This window comes from Pituophis catenifer, unplaced genomic scaffold, assembly GCF_029215685.1.
Source record: "Pituophis catenifer annectens isolate HBS135680 unplaced genomic scaffold, rPitCat1.0.hap2 SCAF_7, whole genome shotgun sequence".
Classification (NCBI taxonomy): Eukaryota; Metazoa; Chordata; class Lepidosauria; order Squamata; family Colubridae; genus Pituophis; species Pituophis catenifer.
Genome location: NW_027256887.1, coordinates 5,218,721 through 5,230,740, shown reverse-complemented (window position 1 = coordinate 5,230,740; position 12,020 = coordinate 5,218,721). Strand labels below are relative to the sequence as shown.

The window sequence follows — 12,020 nt, the reverse complement described above, 5'->3', positions numbered from 1 at the left end:
TACAAAAAAAAAAAAAGTGCACTATTTCAATCCAGTATTTTCGTTTTGTCGTTTGTATGGGGGGGGGGGGGGGAAATAAAATCGGAATTAATATAACCGTTTGCACACCTGTCCCTAACAGTATTTAACACATCTGTCTGGGAGGTTGGAAGGTGATTTCTTAGCTTTACGGTTGAATTTCAACCGGATTTTACATCGAATTCAAGTGTGCGTTCCCTGTTTGGAGAGAGAGAGAGAGAGAGAGAGAGAGAGAGACAAACTTGGCAATATATATATATATTGCAACAATAAATGACTCGTTATCTGGCATTCCGTGAATATTTATCTCCTCCTCTTAAAACAAAAGTTTTGCATTTATAGAAGTCACGTTATCAGACCTTTTCGGTGGATACACAAATTCGGTGGATACGCACACACAAAAAATCTGGCTTTTAATGGCAGAACAATCCGAGACTGGGTCCATCCCTCCCCCCCCCCCCCGGAGTTGTGAGCGAGCTATTCTGATTAAAACTTCCAAAACAGGACAAGTTTTCACGATAAAATTTAAGGCCATGTTTTATTTGCTGATCGATGGACAAAAAAAAAAAAAAAAAAAAAGGCAGTGAGTTTTCTTCCCCACCCACCCCCGGTTATTTCCTTGAAAGTCTGTGCTCGTAAAAATCACGAAAAAAGTTGGAAAGACGGAATTATTGAAACTTTTAAATATATTTTACACAATCTCCGTTTTGTACAAAAATACAAGTTAATTATAAACATAAAGCGATGATACTATTCGGTAAATCTTTTTGCGATATGCTACTATATATATATATATATCTATATATATATATATATATCTATATATATATTCATTTATTTATTTATAAAACATCTCATCACTGTTCTCATTGAGATCCGGACTGGATGGAATCCCAACTAGCAAAAGGACTCTAAAATTAACACGGATCAGGTTTTTCGGCTGTAAATATTTCAATTTTAGACTGGCCAAAAATTAAAGAGGAAAAACATAATAGGGCACTGATGTCCATAAACCAACAAATAATTCGGCTAGGATGTGGCAAACACAAACACACAGATCTCTACAAGAAACCAATATCAGTACATAATTGTTGCACATATACCAACATGGAATGAAACTTTAGTGAGACGCCGTGGAAAGTTCATTTGTCTTCAACTTGGCATTTTCTCTGATTTCGTCGAACGAGTACATCTTCGTTACTACGCCGTTTTTAAACACCGTGTGAAGGAGGTCCTGCAAATGAATGCAAACCATTTGTTATGGCTTTAGTAAAAAAATAATACAGCCATCTACCAAAAAATTTAAGTGACTTAAAAAATTAAACTCAAGTTTTTTTTTTATTTTATATCAAATTTATATACCGCCCTTCTCCCTGAGGACTCAGGGTGGTGTACAGCCAAATAAAAACATAAACTACAAACATTAAAATACTATTAAAATGATATATATAAATTTGGCCCCGTAATTAAAAAACAGTGATAAACCAGTTAAAAACATTTAAAAGTGTTAAGCCAGCCCGGCTTGCTGAAAAAAGAAAGTTTTAAGGGCACGGCGGAAGGCACCGAGGTCTTGAATTCTCTATCTCTGGGGGCAGTTGGTTCCAGATGATGGGTGCCCCCACAGAGAAGGCCCTCCTCCTGGGGGTCACCAGCCTACATTGTTTGTTCATTGAGGGTCGCATCAGGGTTTTGTTTGACCTCGGGGGGGGGGGAGGTAGGCGTGGCCAGCTTGACCTCACTTGTGTCGGGGGTGCCTGTGGCGGCCCGAGTGTCTGCCAGCGAAAATGGGCTCCCAAGCTCCGTTTTTGGCTGCGACGGTCTCCTGCAACTCTCTGCCAGCAAATACAGAGCTCTGGAGGGCCGCATTGCGGCCCTCCCAAGTTCCGTTTTTGCTGGCAGAGGCACCACGGGCCGGTCGTTCGCTGTTTCCAGGGCAGCACCATGAGCCACATCTAAGCACCCCGCAGGCCGGATCTGGCCCCCGGGCCTTGAGTGTGACACCCCTGTTTTAGAGGGCTATTGAAAACACTTGGAGGTTTATCTGTGTCCTCAGGGTCACCCGAGTAGTGCTCCTCGTTCCTGTAGTCTGCAATTTGTTTTCTCTGGAAATCCATTCCTACTCCCACACCATTCCAAGGGTCTTCATCCCAAATTGAAGAGCTAAAAGTTGGTAGAGTTGCCTCCCGAAAAAGCACCTTTGGGATAACCATGACCTGGATGACTGAGAATCTCTACAGACTTTCCATTGATTTGTATTTTAGAATTATTATGATTATGATTATTATTGGTTAATCTTTAGTGAGATTCACAACCTTTGAGGCTGGTTAATAGCTCAGCAACTCGAGTCCTAACCAAGGACCTAGGAACTGTTAAGGTATCGTCGGAGGATGTAAGCTGTTCCGAGTAAGGTGGTTTTTTGTAGAGTCAAAATGTTCAAGTCCGGCAATTTTAGAATTTCTAAATAGCGGGGTAGCCCTTTGGGTATTGCTCCAAGGGCTCCAATTACAATCGGGACAACACACGATTTCTTTTTCCACAGTCGCTCAACTTCAATTTGCAAGTCCCGGTACTTTGTGATTTTTTCTTGCTGCTTATCTTCAATCCGTGCATCACCAGGTATTGCAATGTCAATGAACCATACTTTTTTCTTTTCAACTATTGTTATGTCAGGTGTGTTGTGGACCAAGTGCCTGTTGTTGTTGTTGTTGTTGTTGTTGTTGTTGTTATTATCTTTTATTCATTAAACATTAAACTTTCACACTGCTGTTTCTGTGACCATTTTAATTTCTTGTTCGGCATTCCAATCATATTATTATTATACTTTATTCATTAAATATGAAACTCAACCCAACTGAACATTTAAAAATGTGTCATTTGGAACATAACATGGCAGATATCACAGTTTTCAAGGGCCAAAGTGTACAGTTTGTTGGTATTGCTGTACCAGGAGATGCCAGAGTCGAAGAAAAAGAACTGGAAAGAAAATCACGCAATATCGCAACCTGGCCATCGAAACTACACGGCTATGGATGAAACATGTAACAGTGATACCCATTGTCATTGGGGCACTTGGTACCATGTCCAAGAATTTTATAAGATACATCAACAAATTGCAGCTTCCTGCAATAACACCAGCGGAACTGCAAAAAAACCTGCTACTTGGAACATCGTACATCTTAAGAAGGTACTTGGTTGATACCTAGGACGCTGGCAGCAACCCGTATCAACCATTAGCACCAATAAAATGTATTTGTGACACATTATTATTATTTATTATTATTATTTACTTTATTCATTAAACATGAAACTCAGTCAACTGAACATTCAAAAATGCATCACAAATACCATTGACTGGTGCTAATGGTTGACACGGGTTGCTGCCAGCGTCCTAGGGATCAACCAAGTACCTTCTTAAGATGTACAATGTCCCAAGTAGCACAGTTTTTTGAAGTTCTGCTGGTGTTATTGCAGGAAGCTGCAATTTGCTGATGTATCTTATAAAATTCTTGGACATGGTACTAAGTGCCCCGATGACAATGGGTATCACTGTTACATCTTTCATCCATAGCCGTGTAGTTTTTATGGCCAGGTCGCGATATTTCATGATTTTTTTCCAGTTCTTTTTCTTCGACTCTGGCATCTCCTGGTACCGCGATGTCAATAAATTGTACGTTTCGGTTTTCAACAACTGTGATATCTGGCGTGTTGTGTTCCAAGTGACGATCTGCCTGTATTCGAAAGTCCCACAAGATCTTCACCTTCTCATTTTCTATAACTTTTTCCACTTTATGTTCCCGTGACTTTTTGGATACAGGCAAGTCGTATTTTTTACATAATGACCGGCGGATTAATTTAAGCAACTCGGTCGTGTTTAGCTTTGTAATCAGTTTGTGCGATTTTGCTGCATTCACATATTAAATGTGAAACAGTTTCGACTTTGTTGTTGCAAAGTCGGCAGTTTGGATTGTCGGTGGATTTTTGTATCTTTGCTTTCATGGCATTAGTTTGTAGTTCTTGTTCTTGAGCAGCAAGTATTAAACCTTCCGTTTCTTTCTTGATGGTTCCCATCTTAAGCCATGACCATGTCAAGTTGTCATCATCATCATATTATTACTATTATTGTTATTATTGCTGTTATTATAATTATAATAAACATTTATTCATTAAACATGAAACTCAGTCAACTGAATATTTAAAAATGTATCACAAATATTATTGACTGGCGCTGATGGTTGATACGGGTTGCTGTCAGCATCCTAGGTATCAACCAAGTTTCTTCTTAAAATGTACGATGTTCCGAGTAGCACAGTCTTTTGTAGTTCCGCTGGTGTTATAGCAGGAAGCTGCAATTTCTTGATGTATTGATGATGATGATGCTTATAATAATTTTTAGTTATTTATTAAATTTTCCTGCCGCTCATCTCCGCTACAAGGTGACTGTCAGCACTTCAAGCTGCATTTACTCTAGTGCTGACATAAGAAGGAGAAGCGGAGGCGTCTGGAAAGGGACGTTTGACTTTTCACCTACTTATTTTCCCTGGAGATAATATCCCCTAGGAGATGGGATGGGAGGGGGGAAATTCCTTTGAGCTGGAGCAGTAGATTAGGGGTAGAGTGACTTGGAAGATGGCCAATGAGTGCAGGGGAGTGGGGAACGGAAAGGGAGGGTTTTGGGTCTGGAAGTCAGTGTTGGCTGCAATGGAGTCGGAGTTAGAATGTCGTGCTTAATAAATGGGAGTTTTCATTAAAGACTTTGTTTGAAATACAATTTATTTGAGACGACCTCGAAGCCTGACAAGTGACCCTGGGCAGCTTACCAATTATTGGAGAACGCAAACCTGTTTGTGTTTCTGCTCTAAAACCCCCATCACAAGGCAATTCATCCCCATTCCCTTGAGCCCACAAAGGAAAGTGAAGCATTTACGTTACCTGTCCATATTCTTCTAGATCCCCTTTGCCTTCTTCTAGCGTGACGAAATCTCCGTTCGGCGTTCTGTGTAAGGACAACCTTCCTTTCTTTGACCGTTTGTTGGGATCGGCAACGGGATCTTTGAAGACATTCACCTGGAAGTCAAAGTTAAAAGGAATTCAAACACCCACGCTGATTTCGGTGAATCCCCCTTTCCCTCCCCCCTCTCAAGTAAAGATTACATTTAGAGAACATACCCCGAGGCCATTAGTAACCACGTAACTGCATTTGAATGAGCAGTTCAAGAGATCTCTGGTTAATTTCTGCAGAAGGGCTCCACCCGAGCCGAAGGCAATGTTTTCAATGCTCCATTTCTGCTTTTTCATGCCCTCCACAATCTGGAAAACGATAGAAAACGCTTTTAAGCATCGCGCCAGCCAAGGTAACAGATTTTAAATTAAGCCTATGCCTCATAATCTACAGGCAGTGACTTGACTTTTTCAAAACGTTGGGTTACCAAAACGAAGGCTGTTTCTGTTACGTTATGTTGCTTCGCAAAAATTGCATAAGGCCGTTTTTGGATTTTTTTTGGGGGAAGTTACATTTCTCCACAAAATGAAAAAAAAAAAAATTGACAGAATCCTGTCTGGATCCTTGTTAAGAAATATTCTGGAATAGCTAGAGAATCTACTGTTAACAGTCTTCCAACCCATATGATACATTTTTTTTTAAAAAAAAATATATTTTGGAAGTTCTGAGCACCTCTGGAATTTTAAGAAGAGTTCTGGACCTCCCTACAAATAGTCAGAAAACAAGTCCTTGAAATGTGTGTCAGTCCTCTCAGGCAGGAAACTTGAGAAGATGAATTAACGCTACATTGTTAGGCTATCTTAGTAGAATCTTGTAACAGAGTTGGAAGGGACCTTGGAGGTCTTCTAGTCCAACCCCGCTTAGGCAGGAAACCCTACACCACTTCAGACAAATGGCTATCCAACATCTTCTTTAAAACTTCCAGTGTTGGAGCATTCACAACTTCTGGAGGCAAGTTGTTCCACTGATTAATTGTTCCAACTGTCAGGAAATTTCTCCTTAGTTCTAAGTTGCTTCTCCCCTTGATTAGTTTCCACCCATTGCTTCTTGTCCTGCCCTCAGGTGCTTTGGAGAATAGCTTTGACTCCCTCTTCTTTGGGCAAGGTAAATGTTGCTTTTCTGGTTTTGCCTTTTACTGTCCCCTTGTTAAACATGGGGGGGGGGGGACCAGTTTTTTAACTGGGGGAAAAAAAATCCTCAGAGGGCCAGGTAAAATTCATAATAAAAGAAAACAGCATGGCTGAAAGTTCTGTTGGTGTCCCAGGTTTAAGAAGAAAAAAATCTGCTTAAAATAAATTGGGGTGGGGGGCGACCCTGGATTGATCCTGAGTGGGTAGCCCCAATGGAGACATCCAGTGGTGTAATCTACTCTTGGTTGTTATTCAACCTGGAGAGGTCACGTTTGCGCAAGACAATCCTTTCCATCCATCTATCTTCTTACATACATAATCCAAACCACCGGAAACGATTTTAGTTTCGTTTACTTTATTTTGTCATTGCACCTCGTACCACGAAATTAAATGCCATCTTCAGTGTACATCATACATAAAAAAACTATAAAAATAAAACAAAGACACACATCCTTCACGTTCTATACAACTGAATTGAAAATCCCCGATACTACATCAATATTGCACTATCCAGTAGAATTCAAAATAGTTACTGCCCTGGGATAGAAGCTGTTTTTCAGCCTATTTGTCTTTGTTTTTATTATCCTGTACCGTCTGCCAAATGGTAATAGTTCAAATAAAAAAAAGAAAAAAAGAAAAAAAAAAGGGTGCCCAGGATGAGATGGATCTTTAAGAATGTTTTGAACTTTCTTAAGACAGCGGGAGCTATAAAGCTCTTCCAAGGAGGGGAGGGGGCAATGAATGATCCTCTGGGCAATGACGTTAACCTTCTGGAGCGCTGTCCCATCTGCCCGTATGCAATTGGCAAATCATACATAGGTGCAGTAAGTTAAAATACTCTCTATGGTGCAGCAGTAGGAGGTCACCAGCAATTTTTCATTCAGTTGTTGTTCCCTGAGAAAACTCAGGTACCGTGTTTCCCCAAAAATAAGACCGGGTCTTATTTTTGCACCAAAAGATGCATTTTCTGGTTAGGTCTTATTTTGGGGGGGAAATACGGTACTAAATGCCTCCATCTGGCTGACAATCTTAACTGGGGTTTATTTCGGAGGTAGGGCTTATATTACGAGCATCCTGAAAAATCATGCTAGGACTTATTTTCCGGTTGGGTCTTATTTTTGGGGAAACAGGGTAGTATAATCTCTGCTGGGCCCTTTTGACCAGCGCTGCAATGTGAGCGCTCCAAGTGAGGTCCTCTTTTTATGACAACGCCCAGAAATTTTTGAAAATGCAAGTCCTTTCGCCCCCCCCCCCCCCCGGCTAAAAAGACAACCAAGGGGAAACCTGTGGTTTTCCTTTGAAAGGCATCTGTTCAAGGTTAAGTAACATTTTGTACATGTCAAGTTACACCCTGAACAAGATCATCGAAAAGCATCATGGGGTTAAGATGGTGACCTCGGGCAGAGGGTCGTGGGGCACCGTCTTGTCCTCAAGTGAGTTCAACCATGCCTGGTGGGTTTTTTTGGGTGTATGTATGTGTGTTCTGACCTAGGCTTCCGTAGCAGCACGAAACCGAGTCCTCGTCCCAATAAACCCCTTTTATTTAATTTACAGTGAATTCCTCCCCAGCAATGTCTTTCCTCTTTCCTCTCCCACAGTCTTTCAAAGATAGTTCACAATTACCGACTTTTATCAGGCTTGGAGAGTGGCCAGGCTGATATCTTCAAAACATGGCAAGGAGTCACAACACAATTAAGCGAACTAATTGTTTCCTACAAACATCCCTCCCCTTCGCTCCTCTTTATTCCCTATGGGAGGGACCATTCACCATCCACCTTTGGCTTTACTCCTGAGCTGACCCTTATTCCTTAGCTGTTCCCTTCTCCTAGCAGCTCTGCGCATGCGCACACTGGGAACAGGCTCCAGCTGTTCTTCTGCCTCACTGATGTCTGACTCCGAAGGCAGCTGACAACTGTCAGACGGCCCTGGCCCCCTCTCTGCCTCCAACGCAGAGCCCTTGTCAGAACCTTCCCCAGACTCCAGGGCTGGCCCATGTTCCTCCCCAACCTCCTCACTGTCTGAATCTGCTGCCAGATCCGCTGGCCGCTTGGCGAGCCACAACAGGGAGTTTCTACTTCCTGAAATTTACAGCAAAGAGGATGTGGCGAGATTTTGTAAGATTTCATGCTACGCGTGGGATCTCGTAAAGTTTCTGTACCAACTGAATATCTCCTGAATTGCCAAAAAAAAAAAAAAAACCCTCAGCACTGGCAAAGGATTGAAAATTGAAGGGGAAATTGCCGGTGACAGGGAAAAAAAAGGAGGGAAAAAGGCAACTAGAGCAATTTTAGGTTTTAGTTTCAACCATTTCGGTGCAAAATACACCTTTGGAAGCACTGTGCTATTAAGAAATAATGTATTTTTCTATTGAAACTTTAGGGGACAAAGAGAAATATTTCTCAAGACTTTTAACATTCTGTATAGACAAATTTGAGAGCAGAGCCGCCAATTAAGGTATGGTTGTTTTTAATGGTGCCTGTGTTAGAAGGTAACTGAAGTACTTATCTAGAAATTAACAGAATAATAGAGTTGGAAGGGACCTTGGAGGTCTTCTAGTCCAACCCTGTTCAACGCAGGAGACCCTATACCATTCTGGACAAGGGGATGTCCAGTCTCTTTTTAAAAAGCCTCCCGTGATGGAGCAGCCACGGCCACAAAATTAATCAGGAAAGTCACACCTCTTGCAATGTGTTGATATCCACACCGTCTCCTTGAATAATTCTGAGGTAAGGTGGCAACACTTTATAACCTTTTGAATTTTCTGTAATGGGGAACTTCTTTCCTAAAATTTCCAAAACCTAAAGAGAGAGAGAGAGAGAGAGAACCAGGAGGATAATGAATTTAAAACAGAAGTTATATAACAAAAAGATTTTAAAGGAAGAAAAATTCAAATCCAGTCGCTTTTATTAAAATTATTCCGGAAGGAACTTTTGGATTAAAACTTGCTTCAGCATACACAGGTGGCTAGAAAACATGATAGGGAACCATGTAGATTTTAAACCTGAATTGTTTTTAATTAGGTATAATAATATCAGAAAAATTAGATAAGAAAAGTATGTATTTAGTATTACATGCTGTAACAGCAGCGAGGATTATATTCGCACAATATTGTAAAAAATGAAGAAACACCGCGAGACGAAGAGATAATGAAGAAGATACTAGTCTGCGCAGACATGGACAGATTGACATTGAAACTTCAGCAGAAAGAAGACACAGAATACTATCAAACATGGAATCTATTTTACCGGTGGTTGGAAAAAAGGGACGGAGATTAAGAATATAGAATAGAATAGAATAGAATAGAATAGAATAGAATAGAATAGAATAGAATAGAATAGAATAGAATAGAATAGAATAGAATTCTTTATTGGCCAAGTGTGATTGGACACACAAGGAATTTGTCTTGGTGCATACGCTCTCAGTGTACATAAAAGAAAAGATACATTCATCAAGAATCATAAGGTACAACACTTAATGATAGTCATAGGGAAACAGTCAATATTAATCTTAAAGATACCAGCAACAAGGTTATATATAATCAGAATTGTTAAGCAAATTAAATATCCAGACAACACGATGTTTATTAAGCGCTAAACAATGTAATCAATAAAAAAAAAAATCAATAAAATTGGGGTGGGGGGCGCGAAGAAGTCTGGTTGAAGGAGCTAAGCGGCCTGCGCTGAATTAGTGATTTAGCAATAATTGATTTTACTCTGCAATTTTGAAAATCTTTAACTCCGAGCCCTTACCTTCAGCACGGTGTCCAGAGGATTTCCGGAATCTGGCCGGATAATCAGAGGAGCTTCTGCACTTCTCGACTCAATCAAATGCCTTAAATCCTCACCCCAGATTTGTTCGCAAGCATTGTAAATGTCGTAACTGTCACTGACCACAGACACAGGCACTGAAGAGAAATGGGTCACAATATGTTTGAAAGCATCTTTTTCGTGGTCTTTCCCCCAAGCTGTTATAGTACTGGAAGAAGAGGAGGTGTTGATTAAATTCGGAGACATTTATATCCTTTCGTATATTTCTGCTTGTGATCAAAAGTCCTTTAGGTCAGGGGTCTCCAACCTCGGCAACTTTAAGACTTGTGGACTTCAATTCCCAGAATTCTGGGAGTTGAAGTCCACAAGTCTTAAAGCTGGCTGAGGAATTCTGGGAGTTGAAGTCCATAAGTCTTAAAGCTGACTGAGGAATTCTGGGAGTTGAAGTCCACAAGTCTTAAAGTTGCCAAGGTTGGAGACCCCTGATTTAGGTAGCAAACAGTGGTAGTTGTTTTTTTCTTGGAGCAAGTTTAGACAATGTTTTCATTCATGTGAAAGTGTTAAAAATCTTCTTCACTGCCTTATGGAAGTTTTCTATCACTCCTATCTCAAGCAACTGGCCCCCGTGTAGATGGATTAATTATACTTAAATCATCAATTTTGTTAGAGTAGTATTGATTTCCCAAAAGAACTTAATGATGAAGAGTCTCAAATGAACCTAATTAGAAAAATGGAGCCCTTGAATCAAAGGAAATGATGGACTAATACTCTATCCATAAATTTTTTTATTAAAAATAATAATAATCCCAAAACAGGGCACTGATGCATTTGAAATGAAAACAATATTATTTTTTATTATAAATTATGTGTAAGTGATGATCGATTCCCAAAAGGAGCTGAGAATGCAAATGTAAGATGTCGGCATGAATTAATTCAAGAAATTGAATTTTTCATTAGTTTTTAATGAAATTATAACACATCAAATAAAAGCTGCAAATAAACTGAATGCTGCTAGAAATTATTGGTTGGCATCAGAATTGCTGATGAACTGCAACTATGTGGCATGTGTGGTGATTCTGTGGTGTGTGGCTAGATAGAGACAGACAAAGATAGGGAGAGAAAGAAATAGGGATGAGATAGATAGATAGATAGATAGATAGATAGATAGATAGATAGATAGATAGATAGATGGATGATATAAATGATAGATGGATGGATGGAGAGAGAGAGAGAGCAATACAGATGCAAGAGAGATAAAGATAGATAGGGAGAGACAGATGCAAATGTGAGACAGAGAGAGAGAGAGAGAGAGAGAGAGAGAGAGATGGAATGATAGACAGACAGACAGACAGACAGACAGACAGACAGAGATGATGGATGATATAAATGATAGATATGGATGGATAGAGAGAGCAATACAGATGCGAGAGATATAGATAGGGCGAGAGATACTGATGAGAGAGACAGATATATATATATATATATATATATATATATATATATATATATATATATATATATATATAAATTTTCTTACTTCTTACTTCTATATATATATATATATATATATATAGAGAGAGAGAGAGAGAGAGAGATACAAATGTGAGACAGAGATAGATAGATAGATAGATAGATAGATAGATAGATAGATAGATAGAGACATAGACAGAGAGTATCCCGATAGATAAATAGATGGAGACATAGACAGAGAGAGAGAGAGATACAGATAGAAAGATGGATAAATAGATAGATGGAGAAGGAGAGAGGGAGGGAGGATAGTCCTTGTCTATTATGTCTATGGAGATTCTCACTTATCCTGGTCATGGTTGTCAGCTGATAAGGATAACCAAAAGAATAGGCTGCTATATTGAATATCAATAAAACAAACACAGACCTGTGTTCAGCAGCTGGAATGGAATAACCTGGGACAGGGTCTTTTGTGCCGTAATATTTCTTAATTAAAACAATTCCTGCTACGGTATCCGTGCCTTTGAAGTTCACCAAATGCGCCGAAGCTCCGATTCCTGCAGTCTGGGGAAAATAATGGTTTCTGTTTTAATGTACGCTTGAGTCAAATTCAGCAATCCTTTCTCCGGTTTTACAACA

At 39.9% G+C, this 12,020-nt stretch overlaps 1 protein-coding gene across 1 annotated transcript in view; it reads right to left on the bottom strand.

The window, feature by feature from the left end:
- Positions 1 to 507: 507 nt before the first annotated feature.
- The window catches only part of NAMPT (nicotinamide phosphoribosyltransferase), a 28,291-nt gene continuing 16,778 nt past the window's right edge, over positions 508 to 12,020 (bottom strand). Inside the window, exons 6-11 of the mRNA XM_070946650.1 lie at positions 11,809 to 11,945; positions 9,897 to 10,122; positions 8,826 to 8,945; positions 5,185 to 5,325; positions 4,948 to 5,082; positions 508 to 1,252 (exon numbers count right to left, since the gene is read on the bottom strand). Of these exons, the coding sequence (XP_070802751.1) occupies positions 1,139 to 1,252; positions 4,948 to 5,082; positions 5,185 to 5,325; positions 8,826 to 8,945; positions 9,897 to 10,122; positions 11,809 to 11,945 (873 nt within the window). The 3' untranslated portion in view covers positions 508 to 1,138. The remainder of the gene's footprint in view (positions 1,253 to 4,947; positions 5,083 to 5,184; positions 5,326 to 8,825; positions 8,946 to 9,896; positions 10,123 to 11,808; positions 11,946 to 12,020) is intronic.